The sequence below is a fragment of the Nyctereutes procyonoides genome, unplaced genomic scaffold, assembly GCF_905146905.1.
Source record: "Nyctereutes procyonoides isolate TBG_1078 unplaced genomic scaffold, NYPRO_anot_genome, whole genome shotgun sequence".
Taxonomy (NCBI): Eukaryota; Metazoa; Chordata; class Mammalia; order Carnivora; family Canidae; genus Nyctereutes; species Nyctereutes procyonoides.
The window spans coordinates 3,252,835-3,271,944 of record NW_026575155.1 but is presented as its reverse complement, the minus strand read 5'-3'; the positions used below and the strand labels follow the sequence as shown (position 1 = coordinate 3,271,944).

The 19,110-nt window shown below is 39.0% G+C and overlaps 1 protein-coding gene across 2 annotated transcripts in view; it reads right to left on the bottom strand.

Annotated features, from left to right (window-relative positions):
* Positions 1-8,730: 8,730 nt before the first annotated feature.
* Positions 8,731-19,110, bottom strand: part of MAP3K7CL (MAP3K7 C-terminal like) — a 36,549-nt gene continuing 26,169 nt past the window's right edge. For both annotated transcript variants that reach the window (XM_055313544.1, XM_055313543.1), the window contains exon 6: positions 8,731-9,892. In XM_055313544.1, the coding sequence (XP_055169519.1) occupies positions 9,712-9,892 (181 nt within the window). In that variant the 3' untranslated portion in view covers positions 8,731-9,711. The remainder of the gene's footprint in view (positions 9,893-19,110) is intronic.

Genomic DNA, 19,110 nt, shown 5'->3' with positions numbered 1-19,110 from the left:
AATAATGTTTGACCAAATACCTGGGCCCCCCATGGCCCAGAGCATCTTGTGGCAACTTCCAGGATAGCCAGCCCATCCTGGTGGCCCCTCCTCTTCTGTGTCCCTTCCTCACTGTAACCATCTTGAACCGTAACAATGAGCTGCTGTCGTCTTGGACCATAATAATAAGGGACATCCCTCCGTCACAGCAGAGAAATTGGAGGCTCCGAAGATTTTATGGAGCAGGATCTCTAAATCAACCCAGGACTCTACATCCCCAGTTTTTCACATCATAGAAGAAAAAAATCTTCCCGTTGTTATTTGGTGGTGGTGGCTGGGAGTGGGGGACAAGCATGAAATCTGCCATTTGCAGCTCATTTTTTTTAATCAGTTAATGAACATATAGTGTGTTATTAGTTTCAGAGGTAGAGTTTAGTGATTCATCGGTTGCATATAACACCCAGTGCTCATTCCATCATATTCCCTCCTTAATGCCCACCACCCAGTTACCACATCCCCCCACCCACCTCTCCTCCAGGAACCCTGTTTATTTCCTAGAGTTAAGAGTCTCTGGTGGTTTGCTTCCCTCTCAATTTTCACCTTATTTTATTTTCCTTCCCTTCCCCTCTGTTCATCTGTTTTGTTCTTAAATTCCATATATGAGCAACATCATATGGTATTTGTCTTTTGCTGCCTGACTTACTTCACAGCTGATTCTAATCCTAAATGATGCGCCTCCCTTTTTCTCCTGTTGCACATTACAGAATAGGATTACGGATTGGACAAAAAATTAGCTAAAATACAGCTAGAAAGAAAGAAAACCATAAGAGCTGTGTAGCTCACCACCTGTACAGTGAGGATAATCATAAAACTTCATTCAGCACAGTAATCTTTTGTGCGCCTTTCACATTTCATTTCTTTCCAAAAATAACCTTGTGAAGCAGAGAAAGCTGATGTTTTTATCCTCATTTTTCTCTCTGAAAAATCCAGGATTGTCCCTGCTTGGATGATGATTTGGTTTTAATTGATTCCTCATTTCAAACTAGGCAAAACCATGCAGTATCAAGTGGACCATCGAATATCTTGTTAAATAAAATGCTATCACTCTGCAAACATTTACAAGGAGCTTTAACACCTCTTATAAAAGCAAATTAAGCCTTAAAGCAAGATTCTGAAATACCAGTAAGATTCTGTTTTAACATGATGGGCGTCCAAATGTTAAATTTAAACTGCATTTCAGTGAAAACTTCTGGTCACGGTGGAACAAAAGGATTTGGGCCTGTCATTTGTTTGTGGTACTGGGTTTTCAATAAAGCTAGGAAACACTACAATTGGTGTCACAATGCATGTTAGCATTAAAGGTCACGAGAGGGGTGGCCGGCTGGCTCAGTCAACGGGACACGCGACTCTTGATGTTGGGGTCATTGGTTCAAGGCCCATGTTGGGTGTAGAGATTACTTAAAAATAAAATCTATAAACAAATAAAGGCCAGAAGAAAACCTAAAGCTGCAAGAACTTCTTTAACTTTATCCCAGCCCACTGTTACTCTAACTTACTTGACCATGAAACAGTGTTTTCTTCTCCTTTTTTTTTTTTTAATGCTTAACATTTCAAACACTGATGTTGCAAGAGCGTGGTTTCAGAAATCCTATACCACATTCTACTTCCAGAACACTTTCTTCTAAACACACAGCAGTTAAGGATGCGGTTGGGAGGGGCAGGGTAGGCTTGCAGAGCCATCTCCACACCACCTTCCCTAATTAGGATTGCCAGATTTATCCAATAAAAATACAGAGTTCTGAGTTAAAATTGAACTTCAGATAAACAGCTTTTTTTATGCAATGTTTGTAACATACTTATGCTACATATATATTTATATACAGTCATTGTTTATCTGATTTTTTGAAATTCAGTTTTAACTGGGCATCTCGTATTTTGTCTGGCAAACCTGTCCCTGATCCACCCTCCATGTTCACATTTCTAGACATTTAATGGGGCTTTACAAACTAGAAAGGACATGGGGTTAAAATCACAAGCTTGGCCATCCTGCTTTGTTTATGAGCTTCTGAGGTATTTCTACTTTTTTAGCTTGTTGGTCATCTGTGCTAATGACCCTCCATGTGGCCCTGCAGACCCCCTGTCCCTGCTTTTCCACCCTGCTATGTTCCCCCAGGAGCCTGGCTGTATGGACCACAGCACAAAGTTCCCTTTGCCCTCTGACTTCTGATTGGGTTTGCCCAGTGGGAGCCACCAGCAGAAGAGGAAAGTGCAAGAATTTATCCTCCAGGCCTCTCCCTGCTGAGCCCTGGGTAGGCTGTGGCCTCACATCCCCACCCAAGCACAAGGGCTTTCAGAGGTGATGGGGAGAACACTCTCCTCCAGGCAGTTTCTACAGATCCTGGTCATTCTCCCCTTCATCTTCAAGGAGAGACTTTCCCAAGGTTGCCAGGCCCCAGGGCTTCATCAGCTTTCCCAATTTCCCTATTTCCCATAACTGCCCTAACTTTGTAAATATTCCCTTCATTAGGTCTCTCTCTCTCTCTCTTTAAGATTTTATTTATTTATTCATGAGACACACAGAGAGAGACACATACACGCAGGCAGAGAGAGAAGCAGGCTCCCTGCAGGGAGCCTGATGCGGGACTGGATCCCGGGACCCTGGGATTACGACCTGAGCCAAAAGCAGATGCTCAACCACTGAGCCACCCAGGAACCCCCCATTAGGTCTCTTTAATTGTCCCCTTCTGAACATGCTCTTGTTCCCTACCAGGACACTGATTATAAAAGGCAAAACTGAAATCTGGGGGATACAGAAATTCTTCCCTTGTACCTTAATCCTAAATCTCAGGCTAAAACTAGGTTTGCAGAAAGTTTTGCTTTGGGGGTTTTAACAGCAATAATTAAGAGGTTCCTTGCTTCCCTTTTCTGGATCAGCTAGCTAAAAATCAGTGAATGCCACTCAGTAGGCTCTTACAGTCATGGCTACTTCAACCCCTCTTATTATATGTAATTAGCACCCTAAATATCTGTATTTATAATATTGCAATGGTTGTGTAACAGTTTGGGGGTGGGGGTCAGTGTATTCAGATGCCACCAACACTCCTCTCCCTCTGTGAAGAGAAGAACCTATACCCAACAGAGATTCGCATGTAGACCGCAGTGACACGTGGTAAATCTTGAGTCTTTGTTTCTCACCTGGGACATGAGATCTGACCCCTGTGCTCGCCGTGTTAGTTCCCAGAAATCAGAACACCCTAAAATTCGGTTGGGAAATCAGATGTTGTCAGGATACTCAGGATTCGACACGATTACAAGTTAAATGAAAAACAAAAACGAAAAAAAAGAGTGGAAAAAAAAAAAAAGAAGAAACGAAAGAAAAAAACCATCCCAACTTACCCGTGGCTGATTTCTTGCTTTTTCCCAGCTATTTTTAAATTATCAAATCACCATAGTATCTACGGCATTCTGCAGATTGCAGGGCTTGTGAGTCATATCCTTATTTACAGGAATGATGGGGAAAGTCAGCATGTTCAGTATTTACTCCATTTTTGAGAAGTGAGCAGACAATTAAGAAGCTGGGGGAGGGGGGCAGGTGGTGGCAGGGACAACCTATTTCACACATAATTTTGCCGTGTCCTGCTATCTCTTTATCTTTCCCTTTCCAAGACTCAGATCTGAGAGAACAGCCACTGCCCAGACATGTTCACTGACAGACAAAATTGGTTGAGAGCAGCTGATGGTAAATGCAAATTCTTCCTCTCATTCAGCAGTTGAAAAACTTGGTTGCTCCTTTATTCACACTGGCTTGGTCCTTCTGCTCAGGATTCTTGTCCCGAACACCTCAGTCCAAAAGCCACCAATAAAAAGTTTTTAAAAGCTAAACTCTGTAGGGAACAACTCTTGTTTCCTGGCTTGTGTGACTCAGGCCATCACCTCGCCATCATTATCATGTTATCTACACTCGCAAAAGCCACCCACACACAAGGACTGAATAGGAAGGAACATTTTAAGGTTTCAGAGAGCAAAATGAAACAGAGATGCTTTTAACACTGTAACTTAAAACCCTTTTTATAAGGCATTTCTCTTTTAGGGAACATTTGCTGGTAACCATGAGAAATAGCATATTCCCAGTTAATTGAACATAGACAGTTAGAACTGGAAAGGTATTCAAAGAATCCAAAGGTCCATGCTATCAGCTTCATGGTTATTTAATCTTGGCCCATGAGCATTTCGAGAGTCCGTGTTCACATGTGATACGACTTCCCGCTCAGCTCTGATTATTCTCGTTCTTTAAAATAACGAGATGGGTGAAAACTACTGTCTTAGAAATTCTACTTGCTTAAGAATATTCTCTTGCCAGTTCTAGGTTTGGCAACTTTGAAACACGAGATAAACATTTTAAAACAGGTGGATGAAATATTCATCAAAAAAGAAATATTCATTAAAAAGCAGGATTATTAGTGTCACCCAATTAAATTTATTAGTGGTGACTGTGGAGGTCGACTCAGTTTGTCTTTTCTTTTGCCAGGCCACATGATCCTACTAGAGGTTTATTATTCTCTAAGGAGAAAAATATTTGTTAAAATGACCCATCAAAAAAATAAAGATAAAAATAAAATAACTCATCAAGTAAAATGTGTGTAATAATCCCATATAACTAACCCTATCATCAGTCTATTGAGCCAGTTAGCTAAATATATGCAATATAAATAACCCTATATGGCACTCTCAGCAACTTAAAGTGAGGTGACATAAAAAAGAAAACACTTAAAACATGTCACACTAGAAGATAATGTGTTCATGTGGTACCCCCTGTGCTTAAGATTCAATGATTCCCTGTTGCTTTTGGGATTAAGGTCAAAATGCTTCATGTGATCTTCAAGTTTCTGTCTTATTCTACAGCCTCATCTCATATCATACTCTTTGTACATCTTCATGCTTAGCCACATTGGTCTTCCTTCAAGTCTTTGAACATGCCACAGGGCCTTTGCACATGTTTTCATTCTGTCTAGATGCTTTCCTCCACCTGCCTTCTTTGCCTCTTTAGCTCTTACCCATCCTCCAGACCTAAGCTCAATAGTCACCCCCTTAAGGAAACCATCTCAGACTCCCTATCTCTTAGATTCTCTTTCTTATGTACATTCATGAACTATGTTTCTTTTCTGCTTGGCACTTACCTCATTTATATGGTATTTGTTATCTACTGCTGCATAACAAATCACCTTGAGATTTAGTGGTTTAAAACAACAAACCTTTATTATCTCTTGATTCCTGCTAATTAGGAAACAGGAACAACATGGTTGGGTGTTTCTGGCTCAGTTTCATGATGTTGCATCAAGATGTTGGCCAGGGGGCACCTGAGTGGCTCAGTCGGTTAAGCATCCGATTCTTGTTTGTTTTTTGTTTTTTTTGTTTTTTTTTTTTTTTTTTATGGTGCATCCGATTCTTGATTGCGGCTCAGATCATGATCTCAGGGCTGTGAGATGGAGCCCCTCATCAGGGTCCACATTGAGAGGCTGCTTAAGATTCTCTCTCTCCCTCTGTCTCTGCCCCTCCCCACCTCCCTCTAAAAAAAAAAAAAAAAAAGAAAGAAAGAAAGAAAGAAAGAAAGAAAGAAAGAAAGAAAGAAAGAAAGAAAGAAAAAAAGATGATGTCAGCCAGGCTGCTGCCATTTAAGGTCTTGCCTGGCGCTGGAGGGTCTGCTTCCAAGTTCACTGGTGTGGCCTCAGTTCCTTACGATGCGGGGCTCTCCATGGCCTGCTCCAGAACATGGCAGCCAGCTCACCCCCAGCAGGTGATCCAAGAGAATGGATGAAACGGAAGCTCCTATGTCTTTTATGACCTAATCTTAGAAGTCACATACTGCCACTCCTTCTCTATTGTTTGTTAGAAACGAGTCTTTAAGTGTAGCCCACCCTAAAGGGCAGAGAAATTAGACTCTCCCTTTGGAAGGGATTTTTGGATGTGTTTTAAGACTTAACCCAACACTACATTTGTGTAAATGTTTACCTGCCCTCCTGGACCAAGAGCGCCTTGAGAATAAGACCCATGTTTCTATTGTTTACTGCCGTGTCCCTGGCATCTTCCAGAATGCCTAGCAAAGAACAAGCATGCAGGAAATAGCAAAAAGGATGAATTAAATGATAAATGAACAAAATTTGTATTTCCATCCCAGTGCTAAAGAACTTGGGACAAACCATGTAACATTAGTCACTGGTTTTGGGGAAGGGGAATGATTCTTTACCTCTCAGGTTGTTATAAGAGTTAAACGATACAGCCTATGTAAAGCACCTAACATCACCTGACACAAAAGTGGGCTCATTAAATGTCACCTCTCATTTTCTTTGCTTCCACTACAAATGCAATCCCTCCCAAGCGACATGGGGTCTACTTCTCATGCCCCTCCATCCCTCCTAGCCTGTCACTCCAGTTCAGTTGCTACCTCTCTCCTTCTGGTTCACTCCTTTCTACTGCCCTACTGACAATCCCTCGTGCCTCTGGTCTCTGTCTCGTGTGATCCATTCCATGCACGGCAACCATATGAATTATCTTCAAGCCCTGCCCTGGTCATTCCCTCCTCATTTCAAAACATTTTTGTCCAAACTCCCCCAACAACCAGAGCCCAGGGGAACTTGCCAACTTAATTTTTCACTCTCCCCCCGTATATGCTGTACAGGAAGACTATTTACTGCCCCCACATGTGTGGCCCTCAGTCTGTGTTTCCCAACCACTGTCCTTCTGCTCATGCCATTCTTTCTTTCTCTGAGCTCCTACTGTAAACTCCATTTATCTTATTGCATTTATGTTTATCCATGTCTTCCAAGAACTAGAATGTGTAGGCTATTTCTGTTACTAAATTGGAAGCATCTCGAAGGCTGGGACTGTGTCACTCATTCTTATAGCCTCTACTATTGTTCCTCTGGCCTGCACTAAGAAAGTGTAGGATAAACTCTGTTGAATTGGATTTGAATTCTAGATGGCTTTTATTTCCTTATTTGTGCTGACTTAATGATACATCCAAGCCCAGGTACCAGAACAATATAGAGCAACATGCTCTGCCCATACCAATGATTAGAGATTTGACTTCTAGCCACATATAATCACATTCTTTTCATGGCTACATAAACTAAATGACCCACAAATAGCAAATCTTTAGTAGAGCAATTGCAGGATATAATATGGGTTACATTTTCCTTTAATTCTGGCTTTAATGCAAGTATCTTCACCTTAATATTAATAGGACCTCTGTGCTCATTTTTAATGCTCTGTAACATTTTCATTATTGCTAATAGCAAGAATACCATAAATATATTTGAAGGCAGAAAATTCTTAAATGATTCTGTGTTATCTAAGTAATATGCAGCGGTAAGTAAGATTGGGGAAATTTGTCAAATGAATGAAAAGAAGAGACTGGCAAGGTAAGACATTTTGCCTTTAGATTTCCGTGATAATGCTTCAAAAGTAGATGATGTTTTCATATTTTCAATGAATAAAGAGCCTACTTAAACCACACACACCTAGGGAAATTCTTGCTCTTGAGTCATGAAGAGATAGCTTTTGGAAACACATAGTAAAATTGCAGGCTGAGACTGGCATAGACATGAAAACTATTCAGTGTCTCCTTAATATATTACCAATGGTGTTCAAACATTTTGACCTGGCAAAATGATTTTCATTCTGATAGAGCAAAGATATTGTGGAACTATATTTCCCTGCCCACCCCCCTCTATATCTAAGGGGCCATGACTGCTTGAGCTCTGTAAACACATGTAACCCTCTTCAGACGAGCGGTGATCAAAAACTAATTCTTGTATATAAACATTGGTCATGTACTCTTCATCCTCCCCATCCATTAACCCTGGGTTTGTAGAAATTTAGTGGACAATCTGTCCTTTATATTAGTATTTATAAGCCTTCGATTACTAAAGAAGAAGGTTCCACCAGAATAATAGGGACTTTCATCTTTGGTCAAATGTTAAAAGCAGCTTCAGGGCAAAGAGGCACATGTAACATTAAAACTTTGAGATCTGGGATCCCTGGGTGGCTCAGCGGTTTAGCGCCGGCCTTCGGCCCAGGGCGCGATCCTGGAGTCCCGGGATCGAGTCCCACATCGGGCTCCCGGCATGGAGCCTGCTTCTCCCTCCTCCTGTGTCTCTGCCTCTCTCTCTCTCTGTCTATCATAAATAAATAAATAAATAAATCTTTAAAAAAAAAAAACTTTGAGATCTATCAAAAAGCTTTATTTTACAAATGAGGAAACTGAGGGCCAGGAGATTTAAGGACCTCATGGACTCTGCATCACATGGCAAGAAACTTGTGACCCTGCAACATGCTTCCACTTGGCATTTTCCCACCTGCCCAGTGACTAGTCTAGTCCTGTGTGTACCAAACTTGTCACCATTGGCACATTGGGCCAGACAATTCTTTGTAGTTGGGGTGTGTTCTGTGCATTGCAGGATGTCTAGCAGACCTCTAGTCTCTAACGACTGGTCTATCCAAAGCCATCTTACTGTTTTAATCAACTCTTCTGTGTTTCCTGGGAAAATACCTTAAGCCACTAATATATCATATTGAGCATTAGAACTCTAAATAATTTACGTGAGAAACCACAGTCTTTCAAGAAAAGGGACTTCACTGCTTATTTCACACTCACAGATACAATAAGAACACAGTCTGACTCAGGTTAGCCAATCCCAATTAATTTTAGCATAGGAGAAGTTCAAAAAGGGACAAAACACACTGACGGTTTTGATTCATGTTTAATGAAAAAGAAGTTACATGAATAGAAATGGACATAAAACAAAGAGATCAATTTGGGGAAATATGGTGATAGGTAGAACAAGGGAAAAAATCATTTCATTCCTGAATTTATTCATATATTCCTATTAATTATTACCTATCCAAAATATCTCCTTAAGTCCAAAACAAAGTCATAGTTATAGTCTTACTGATGTTTTCACGGGAACTCACCAAAGTAATGTCCAAACAATACTTTTGCATTCCCCCCCATGCCCCCAGAACACACACAAGCAAAGGCAGAGATGTTTACTGGCTGGTAACGTGGCGTGAAAAAAAAAAATGCAGCCTTATCAGCTTTTTATTACAACAGCAAGTCAGCACTGGCAGATGTGCTTTTGGCACAAACATGCTTTCTGCTAATATTTTCATGAGAAAGCTTTTATGATATGCGACCATTTATTCTTAGTACAATCCATCGTTGAGGGATTAAACCTAACTCTGGTGAACATAAATATGTGCTCAGACATTTCTGACTTCAGGTTCGGGCACAGTTGAAATATTCAAGATGTGAAATTTAAAAATACACAGATAGGAAACTGCAGTGAGCATCTTACTAGTTTGTTTCATGGCTCAATTCTGGTCGTGATTTTCAGCCGAGTCAGCCAGTACTCTGTTTTTATCATTTTCTACCCTGATGTACAGTCTGAGCGCATCTTCCTAAAGAAGAAAAAAATATCTTTGGAAATGAATCATGATCTCTGAAAACATATATTGGCAATAGGTTTGCTTTCATCATCTTATTTAGAATAAAATATGCCCTCTCTCAAACTCGATCTGGCAAGCGTCAAATTCATGATAGACATTTGTCACGTGGGTAATTTTTATTACAATAAAGAAACAATAAACTTTTACACACTACCCCTTTCAAATAAAAATCTTTGGCCAGCACACAACAGTCACCGACCTTTGATGCTCACATTGAATCGTTTAAAGTTAGGACGAGCCCTGTCTCTTCTGATACTGTATTCTAAGTTTTTCCAGCTGTTCTACACATTGGGACTGAGCCAACTTCAACGTCCGGTTCTCCTCCATCAGAGCCTCGAATTCCCGGGCCAGCTGAGCAGCATCCACCTTCTCCCTTTCTGCTTGATCCAGCTTGGCAATGAGCTCCTTTCTGAAGATCCAGGGGGCAGGTGAGGGGGAGAAGCACACAATTTAAACAAATAAAAGGATTCAGTAACAGCATAATGAAAACAGAAGGTTTCATTCTGCTTTTCTGAATTTCACTATCTCTACTTGCTTCCAATGACTTACTTTTAGCTTTTCCAAGCTTCACAGGTTTTAGCCACTAGGATTTATTCTAATATCTCAACCAGACACGTCCAAAATACTAACTATAGACCGAAAAAGTTCAGTGAGTCCTCCGTCAAAAAAAAAAAAAAGTAATTTTTTGGTATATTTTTTATTGGAGTTTGATTTGCCAACCTATAGTATGACACCCAGTGCTCATCCCATCAAGTGCCCCACTCAGTGCCCATCACCCAGTCACCCCATCCCCCCGTCCACCTCCCCTTCTACTATCTATCCCTTGTTCGATTCCCAGAGTTAGAAGTCTCTCATGCTTTGTCACCCTCTCTGATTTTTCCCACTCATTTTCTCTCCTTTCCCCTATTGCCCATGGTGGCCAAACAGTGGAAGGAGCTTCGGTGTCCATCGAAAGATGAATGAATAAAGAAGATGTGGTCTATGTATACAATGGAATATTCCTCAGCCATTAGAAATGACGAATACCCACCATTTGCTTCGACGTGGATGGAACTGGAGGGTATTATGCTGAGTGAAGTAAGTCAATCGGAGAAGAACAATCATATGGCTTCACTCATATGGGGAATATAAAAAAGGTTATTTTTTTTAAGAGTATAACAAATTGTAAAAGTTACAATTAGTTCAGGGGCAATAAAACCCAGAAAGTCAGCTTATAATTTAAGGTGTGATCTATTACCCTATGTGTAGGACTATAGTTTGTCCCTTACCTTGGCTTTGCCTTCCAAATTCAGTTCCTATCTTCCTTTATTTTCTACTCAGAGCTTAACAAATCTTTATTAGGCTTCTTTGAACTAAAGAATCCAACTCCTTCCTGCAAATATTACTTTCCATGGCCTTCTCTGCTGTTTATATATATCTTGCAGCCTTATTTAACAAAAGCAATATATCCACATTTTATGCTAGCCTGACTCTAGAATTCAGGAAGTAGGCTAAGGTTATTGGAGGGAACTTGTAGTAATACGGTCTCAAACAAATTCAGGTCTCAGTAATTACATATAAATAATTCATTGAAATAAATACATATAACAAGGAGGTCAAGATTCCCAGCCCATATTTAGATTTACTAAACATGACCACCCAAAGCAGGTCCACTCCCCTCACGTGGAGCAGTTAATCCTAAACTAGATCTAACCAAATTCTCTGTATATATGCATGTATCACATTTCATTCTCTGTAGGCAAAAGCACAAGAAACTTGGAAGAATGCTTTAACCAAGTGATCAACCTTGACATCACCAGTAAGGAGATAAATAGATATCACCAGCACCAAGGACACATCCTTTTTCTGGTATTCCTGCCAAAAATGCATACACTAGACAACCTCAAATTGAGGGAAATTCTACAAAATTGCTAGCCTGTACTTTTCAAATTGCTAGCCTGAACTGTTCCATATTTAACAAAACTAAAGAAAAATGACAACTAAGTGCAATGTGCAATTCTGGACCGGAAAAAATTTGCTGTGAAGGACATTGTTTAGAAATTGATGCTATTTAAACGTGGATTGTGAAACAATAGTACTGCATCAATGCTAAAATTCTTAATTTGTAATTACCGTATTGTGGTTAAATGAGAGAATGTCCTTCTTGGAAAATACTGAAGTACTAAAGTATTTAGAGCAATGGGGCATGATTAGAGGATAGAGAGATAGAGAAAGAGAGGTAGAAAGACAATAAATAGAGAGATACCTCATCTCACTGAGGGAGGGAGAGAGAACCCCAGTACCATGCAGTGTTGAAGGAGGGATGAAAAAGCACAAGTAGGAAAGCTTTCAATAATTACTGAATCCAGGAAAGAATATATGGGAGTTCTTTATACCATTTTTGCAACTTTTCTGTAAGTTTGAAACTATAAAAATCAAAAGTTACCCCAGGAAAAGGACAAAACACAAATGAGAATTCAAGTCCTAGCATATTCTTCCTTCATCCAACGGACTGCCTTGTGCACCTACTTTGATGACCACTGAGCAAAACCAGTCATTGGAAAGAAAGTGCCCAAAAAGGACAAAGGGAAGATAAGCTGGAACACCAATATACATAAACACAAGGTACTTTGGGGATCTTATTGATCTTTGAGTCTTCCATGGTACTTAGAATATAAAGGCTCCCATTAAATACTTGCTGAATGAATAATTAAAGAGTAAGATACCTCAGAGACAAATCACATGTATTTTAAAGATGAGGAACTAGGAATGCAAAATGCCTAATAGAGAAAGTCACCCACTAATAACCTATTCTTCTGATTAAATGTTTATGGCTCTTTGCCTCTAAGCATAGTTTAAGCAATAAATGTCAATAATTAAGTATTAGTAAAGTTCCTTATGTGACTGTCTTAAAGAAATTGATTAGTAAAACTCAATAGAAATGAAAAAGAGATGTCTCTAAATCCCCCACCCATCAGATCATCTATTCTTATTCTTTTTTTTTTCCTTTCAAGTGAACTGTGTCACACAAATAATTCACATGGAATTAGAGTTTTGCTTTCAAATCATGGTCTGGGAATTGGCAGTACTGGATATAACAATAGCTATTGTCCTGGTTCCATATCTGACCTCATTTTAAACTCCTAGGGAAATCTGTTATCAGTTTTGACTGGTAGAAAAGATAAACCACAGAATCATAGATTTTACAACTAAAAGTAATGGTCATGACTGTCTAGTCCAGTTTTTTTGTGTTGGAGAAAATCAAGAATAATTTCTTCCTTACTGGCATCACAAGGACTTAACTCAATAGGTTTCTTAATTAGTCTGATGATTCTGATAAACAATTATACATATATTCAATGAATACTGTCAAAATGCATGTTATCTCCTGTCCAAGACCTACTTATATAAATGCATTTATGTCCACCTATTAGCAATTCATAATTAAACCTGGCAAATCAAGCTTTGGAGACAATCTTATAAATAGATGATCTGAGGAAAAATCAATATCTATAATTGGCTAAAATGTGGTCCTGCCTTTGATTTTGTGTTTATCATTTCTATCATGGCCTTCAGTGTAATGTGATAAGGGGTAGAAGACCATCATTATAGGAATCCTATTTCTAAAATCAAAAGCCTACAATGTAGTTTCCAACATGATCTACTTCAACAGTGAAAAGGCCATAACCTTGGGTCCATCGCAGACCACCTGCCATCCCCATCCTAAGCCATATGCCTTGAAAAGTTTTTATTCACCACAACAAATTGGGGAAGGGAAAGTCTAAGTTAAAGAGAACTTTGAAACTCTGTGGAAACTAATTCCAAGATAAAGGAGGTTGGGACATGAATTCATCATTAGGACAAATATTTCTGTTTCTGGAAAAACCACTACCATGGTTCTTGGGACTTTCAAAGTTGACTAAGACTTTTATTTGGAAAAGATAAAATCTTTTTTGGATAAAATCTTTATGGGTTTGCCCATAATAAGCTAGCGAATGTGGAATAATAATGTAATAAAATATTATCTTCATCATGGGGATAATTTTATTTAAATTGTGATTCAGACTGCACTATCAGTGGTTCTTAAAAGATGTGTGTTCTAGTACAAGCATTGATACACAGGAGAGAAGAAGCAGATGTCTCAGGATGGCAAAAAAGATGTGAAAGTCTACCTTCATTTCACGTGGGTGGGGGAACAATCAATGGTACTGAAATGCAATTGCAAAGCAGTCTAGACTGTGGTAATTGAAGCCCTACAAATGAATAATGAATAAGGAATAAATGTATTATATCATTTGGGAGCCAAAGGGCAACACTTCTTGCAGGAAGAAGTGAGATTTGCTCTAGAGTTTCTCTTGGCACAATTGATCTTTTGAGCCAGATGACTCTGCTATTGGAGGCTGCCCTATGCACTGGCATCGTAGATTAGCAACATCCTTGACCTCGATTCACTAAACGCCAGTGGCATCTTCCCCTACTCCATCATTACAACCAAAAATGTCTCCAGATATTGCCAGTAACTGGGGGTTAGGGACTGAGGAATTGGCCCAGTTAAGAACCGCTACTCCAAAGGAAATGGAGATTTTCATATAGATTACCCCACAAAGGGTTAATCCTGTAATAGAAATAGATGAAAGGCAAAATGTTTCCTCATTCTGTTTCCCTAAAGATTGGAGTCTCTTTCCTTAGTAAGGGAGACCTACTTAAAGGACTCTCATTGAGGAGTGGAAAATATGGTTTTTAATATGTCCCTTTTAATATGGTTCCAGGCAGAGATTAGATGGAGAGATACTGAGGAATGAGATTCCAGTTAGAAGGCTGAACAGCAGGTAATTAGGTGACATAAAAGGCCCAAATCATTATGACTGGGGCATGAATGGAAAGTATAATCTCAAAGCCTGCAGAAGTTTGGAACGTTGGGATTTCACACAAAGCTAAATCCTAAAATGGAAATATTTCCTCAGCTATATCTCTGGAGCAAAGTAAAGAGCCAAGACAGTTCTTTGGTTCTTCCATTCATCCACTCAAGTCTTTCTTGAAATCCAATTGCAAACCAGGCACTTTCCTTGATTCCTGCTAGCTAAGTTGGTCTCAGGAAGTGTATCTCTACTGTTGGAAAATGAATGCAAGTCCTATGCCCTACACAGAGGCATCTTACCCATATCAGGATGTCTTAGGGAGGAGGATATTACTGCTTACGCTGCAAACACTTATGGAGATGTATCTCCTCCATTTGTTACTGCTTTATGTTAAATTTGCTAATTTCTGGGGGCTGTGTAAATTTTTTTTAAAATGCTTGGAATATAAAAGTGCAGTTTGGTTTTCAGTGTTTTCTAGCTGTGATACCATTTTTCAAGGAAAATCTCACCCTGATGTGAAGCAAATAAAACCAACCAATTAGGACTTTTTCTGATTGGCCTTCAGACAGTCCCCTGCCTGACATCCCCTCCATCCCCAATCTTTGAAAGGTTCCCCAGAACACAGCTTAAAAATCTCTGCCATCAGGATTGGCCTAAAGAAATAAATATTTCTGGTTAAACCTACAAAGCTATTGTTATTGGAAAATCCAGAACAAATTAAATGCCACAATTGAAAACAAATCAGAATAGGGCTATTTTTAGACTATGCTGTTACAAATTAATATGCTCCCTTTCCCCCATCCTAATATTTCCCCTCAATGAGTTATTGCTCCTTCAATCATCATTTTATGTATTTTTAAAAGATCCAAAGATAAGGGTGCCTGGGTGGCTCAGTCAGTTAAGCGTCAGACTCTTGGTTTCAGCTCAGGTCATGATCTCAGGGTCCTAGGATCAAGCCCCTCATTGGGCTCCCCACTAAGCAGGTAGTCTGCTTGTTTCCCTCTCCCTCTGCATCACCCTCCCCCTCTCCTCAGGTGTTCTTTCTTTCTGAAATAGATAAATAAATATTTTGGAAAAAAAAAAAGATCTGAAGATATAGGTCTGACACTTTTGTGTGATCCTCATATGAAAATCCTTTTCGAATGTTTTGCCTGAACCTACAAAAATTATATAACATCTTCTCAATTCCATAATCAAAAGAGAAATAACCCAACTAAAAAATGGGCAAAGAATCCGAATGTCTCCGAGAAGACATAAAAATGCCAAACAGCATGTGAGAAGATGTTCAACATTTTCAGCTGTCAGGGAAGTATCAATCAAAACCACAGTAAGACATTTGCATGACTATAACCAAAAAAAAAACATAATAAGAGCTGGCAAAGATATGGAGAAATCGGAACATTTATACATTTCTAGTGGAACTATAAAATGGTGCAGCCATTTCAGAAACAGTCTGGCAGTTCCTCCAAAGGTTACACATTGAGTTATCACCTGATCCAGCAGTTCTGCTCTCAGGTGTATACCCAAGAGAATGGAAAATATACGTCCATGCCAAAACTTGCATTCAAATATTCATAACAGCCCAAAGGGCAAACAACCCAAATGTCCATCAACTGATGAATGGATAAATAAAATATAGACTATCCATACAATGGAATATTATTCAGCCATGAAAAAAGAATGAAGTATTGACACACACTACAATGTGGATGAACCTTAAAAACATCGTGCCAAGTGACAGAAGCCAGTCACAGAAGGCCACATGCTCTATGATTCCATTTATACGACATATCCAGAATAGGTAAATCCATAAACAGAGGGTACATGAGTGGGGGCCAGTGGCTGGTGCGGAGAGGGGGGAAGGGGCTCTAGGTTTGGTTCCTGGGTGATAAAAATGCTCTAAAACTGTGATGATTTTGGCACAACTCTATGAACATGCCAAAAACCAGAGTTATTTTTTTTCATTATGTAACATTTTTCATCCTGCCTTTTCTAAGAGTTTATCTTTCTTCCTGACATTCTAAGTCAATCTTCTAAACACCAGAGCATCCGGCACAATGTTTCACATTTGCAGAAGATAAATGGTTCCCCCTTTGAACAAGATAAAATACCCAATCTGGAGCAAAGCAACTTTTACTAATTGTAAATCTAATTGTAGATCTAATTATAGCTTAATCGTATATTTTAACTTGCTGTCAAAATATTGGTGATAAATTTCAGAAGTCGTAAAATATCTATCTCTCACTTTTTCCCATTACATCCATAAAATACTGTTATATTTTGAAAGGTTACAATATTTATTGAGAAAAGTATGTACACATTTCATTTTATTATATATGCAATTCTATAAAAATATTGGTTCACATTCAAAAGGCCTAGAAAGAGGCAGAAATAATGGTAGGAATTTTGGATGGATGTCAGAATTCTTGGTAAGTTTTTAAAGCTTTCAATAAAATTGTCATTTTTTTCAACTGAGAAGAAAAAAAAATCCAATAAAAGTAAGAACAAGCTTTTCATACATCAAATAAGCCAGAAGTGATTCTTTAAATTAAATTCACTGCATGCTGAGTTTATAGTCCTAGAAAATGTTTGACTCTCTTTATCTATCTAATAGACATGATTTAAAATAATAGTTATAATCAACTCTTCTCTCTCCTCTGCAAAGTCTCCCAAACTTGATCCAGGGTGACCCCCTCTGGAGATAAGAGAGAAGTTCAGCTTAACTTGTGCCCACATGACTCTTACTAAAGAACTCTTTTAAAACGCCTGAGTTAGCATCTCTCTTTGGGTCTAGCTTACACTAGCCAATCAGAGATAAAGTAATTGCCCATACTTTATGAAATGATGGGAAAGAAATTCTTTTCCAAATAATCAAAAAGCAGAAAACTAATGACTTGGGTCAGATCCATTTGACCTAATTTATCTTGCTTGAACACAAAGAATGTTCAGGAAAATATCTGTTATGTAATGAATTCCCACTTCAGTAAAGTGTGAATGAAAACGATGATCATCAATCACCCCTGGAGGACTAGTATCACTTATTTGTAAATATAAGATATACCATACTTCCTATTTTTGCAATTTATCTTAGCAATTCCTTATTGCTGATATACACTCTATTTTAAATATGGACCTACAAATTACAAATGACACATCTGTGTATACACAGAGGGTATTACCATGTTTTGTAAACCAGTCATTCGAAATCACCCTCATTTATGTTTGACCCTATGCACATGTCCCTATTCAGTGATAGGGACACAAAGAAATGTTAAAAGGTGTCCACATTTGTAGGGAATTATGCATAGTCAGAAAGTCAGGACATAAACAGATAATTATTGATAACAGCAGCCAACAAATATGCCAAAAGAATCATTCCAGAAGCCCCTGGGTGGCTCAGTCAGTTAAGCTTCTGGCTTTTGATTTTGGCTCAGGTCATGATCTCAGGATCATGAGATCCAGCCCCACTGCGGGTTCTGTGCTCAGCTCAGAGTCGGCCAGAGATTCTCTCCCTCCTGCTCCCTCTGCCCCCTCCCTGATCACTCACTCGTGCTCTCTCTCTCTCTCTCTCAAATATATAAATAAATCTTTAAAAAAAAAAGAATAATTCTGGTATCATTTCTTTTACCCAGGAAGAGAGATGAACCCCATGGAGTGGTTGGGCAGGGCTATTGGCTAAGCTCTCCTTGAGGGTAGCATTTGGTAGGCAGAGAAGAAGAAACCAGCACTCTAGACCTAGAGCTTGGTGTGAGTAAGGGCACAGAGCAGGAAGGGTGAATAGGCCAATGTAGATAAAGACGATGGATGAGGAAGAATTTTCTGCAGGGGTTCTAAGGCCATGGGGAGCTAGAGCTTGCAATCCAGGCCAAGAACTTGGTGTCGTTTTCCAGTGATGTGAAGCCATAAGCAGGGACACCAGTTATAATATTAACATTGATCAAGATTTGAAGCAGTAAGTCCTGATCCCAAATAGTAGAAGCAGGAATGGAGAAAAAAAAGAATTTGAGAGACTTTATAAAAAAGAAAGGAAAAAAGATAACAAAAGAATTTGGTCTTTACCCTGCATCTAGCCAATTATTTAAGAAGAAAGTGGGGGAAAGGCAGGAGATAACATCAAGAAAAGTCCAAAGTTCAAACAGGCCTAGGGAAAAAATAAGATTAGTTATGCAGAAGCAGCAAGGATGTGTTTCAATAAAAGTCCAGAGGAGTCACTGTTACATCATTATTCTATTTCTTAATAAAACATACAAAAATATAAACTTAGAAAACATACAGTTTAGTGGTAGTGGATGAGATTCATAATTGCCAAAAAAAAAAAAAAAAGGCCACCCATGGGTTAATTGAAATAAGCAAAGTCCTCTAATACTTTCCATCTGAAGAATTTACAAATAAATACATAATTACTTGTTTTTTTCTGTCTCAACAGCACAGTTCACACACACACACACACATGGAAATACGTTTATAGGTTACTGACTATACAAGACCTCCTTTAACTTCCCCATGGATCACATTATTAATAAGTTTTTTCAGCTCCTTTAAGAAACTTTTTTAGGACTCAGATTATGTGCAAATGTTCTGAAAACTCTCAGACCAAAAAGGAAGTCTCAAATGTATGAGGAGGAAGTTGTGTTTTTCTGATCTCCTCATAATCATCTTTTAATCTCCTTTAGTCATAAGTCTAGGTGTGATTTTATGTTTGAAACACAACACAGCAAGGAAGTAAGAAAAGGTTTGTTAACCAAGGTCTTGCAGTAAGTACAAAGTCTGACCCTACAACCCATACCAA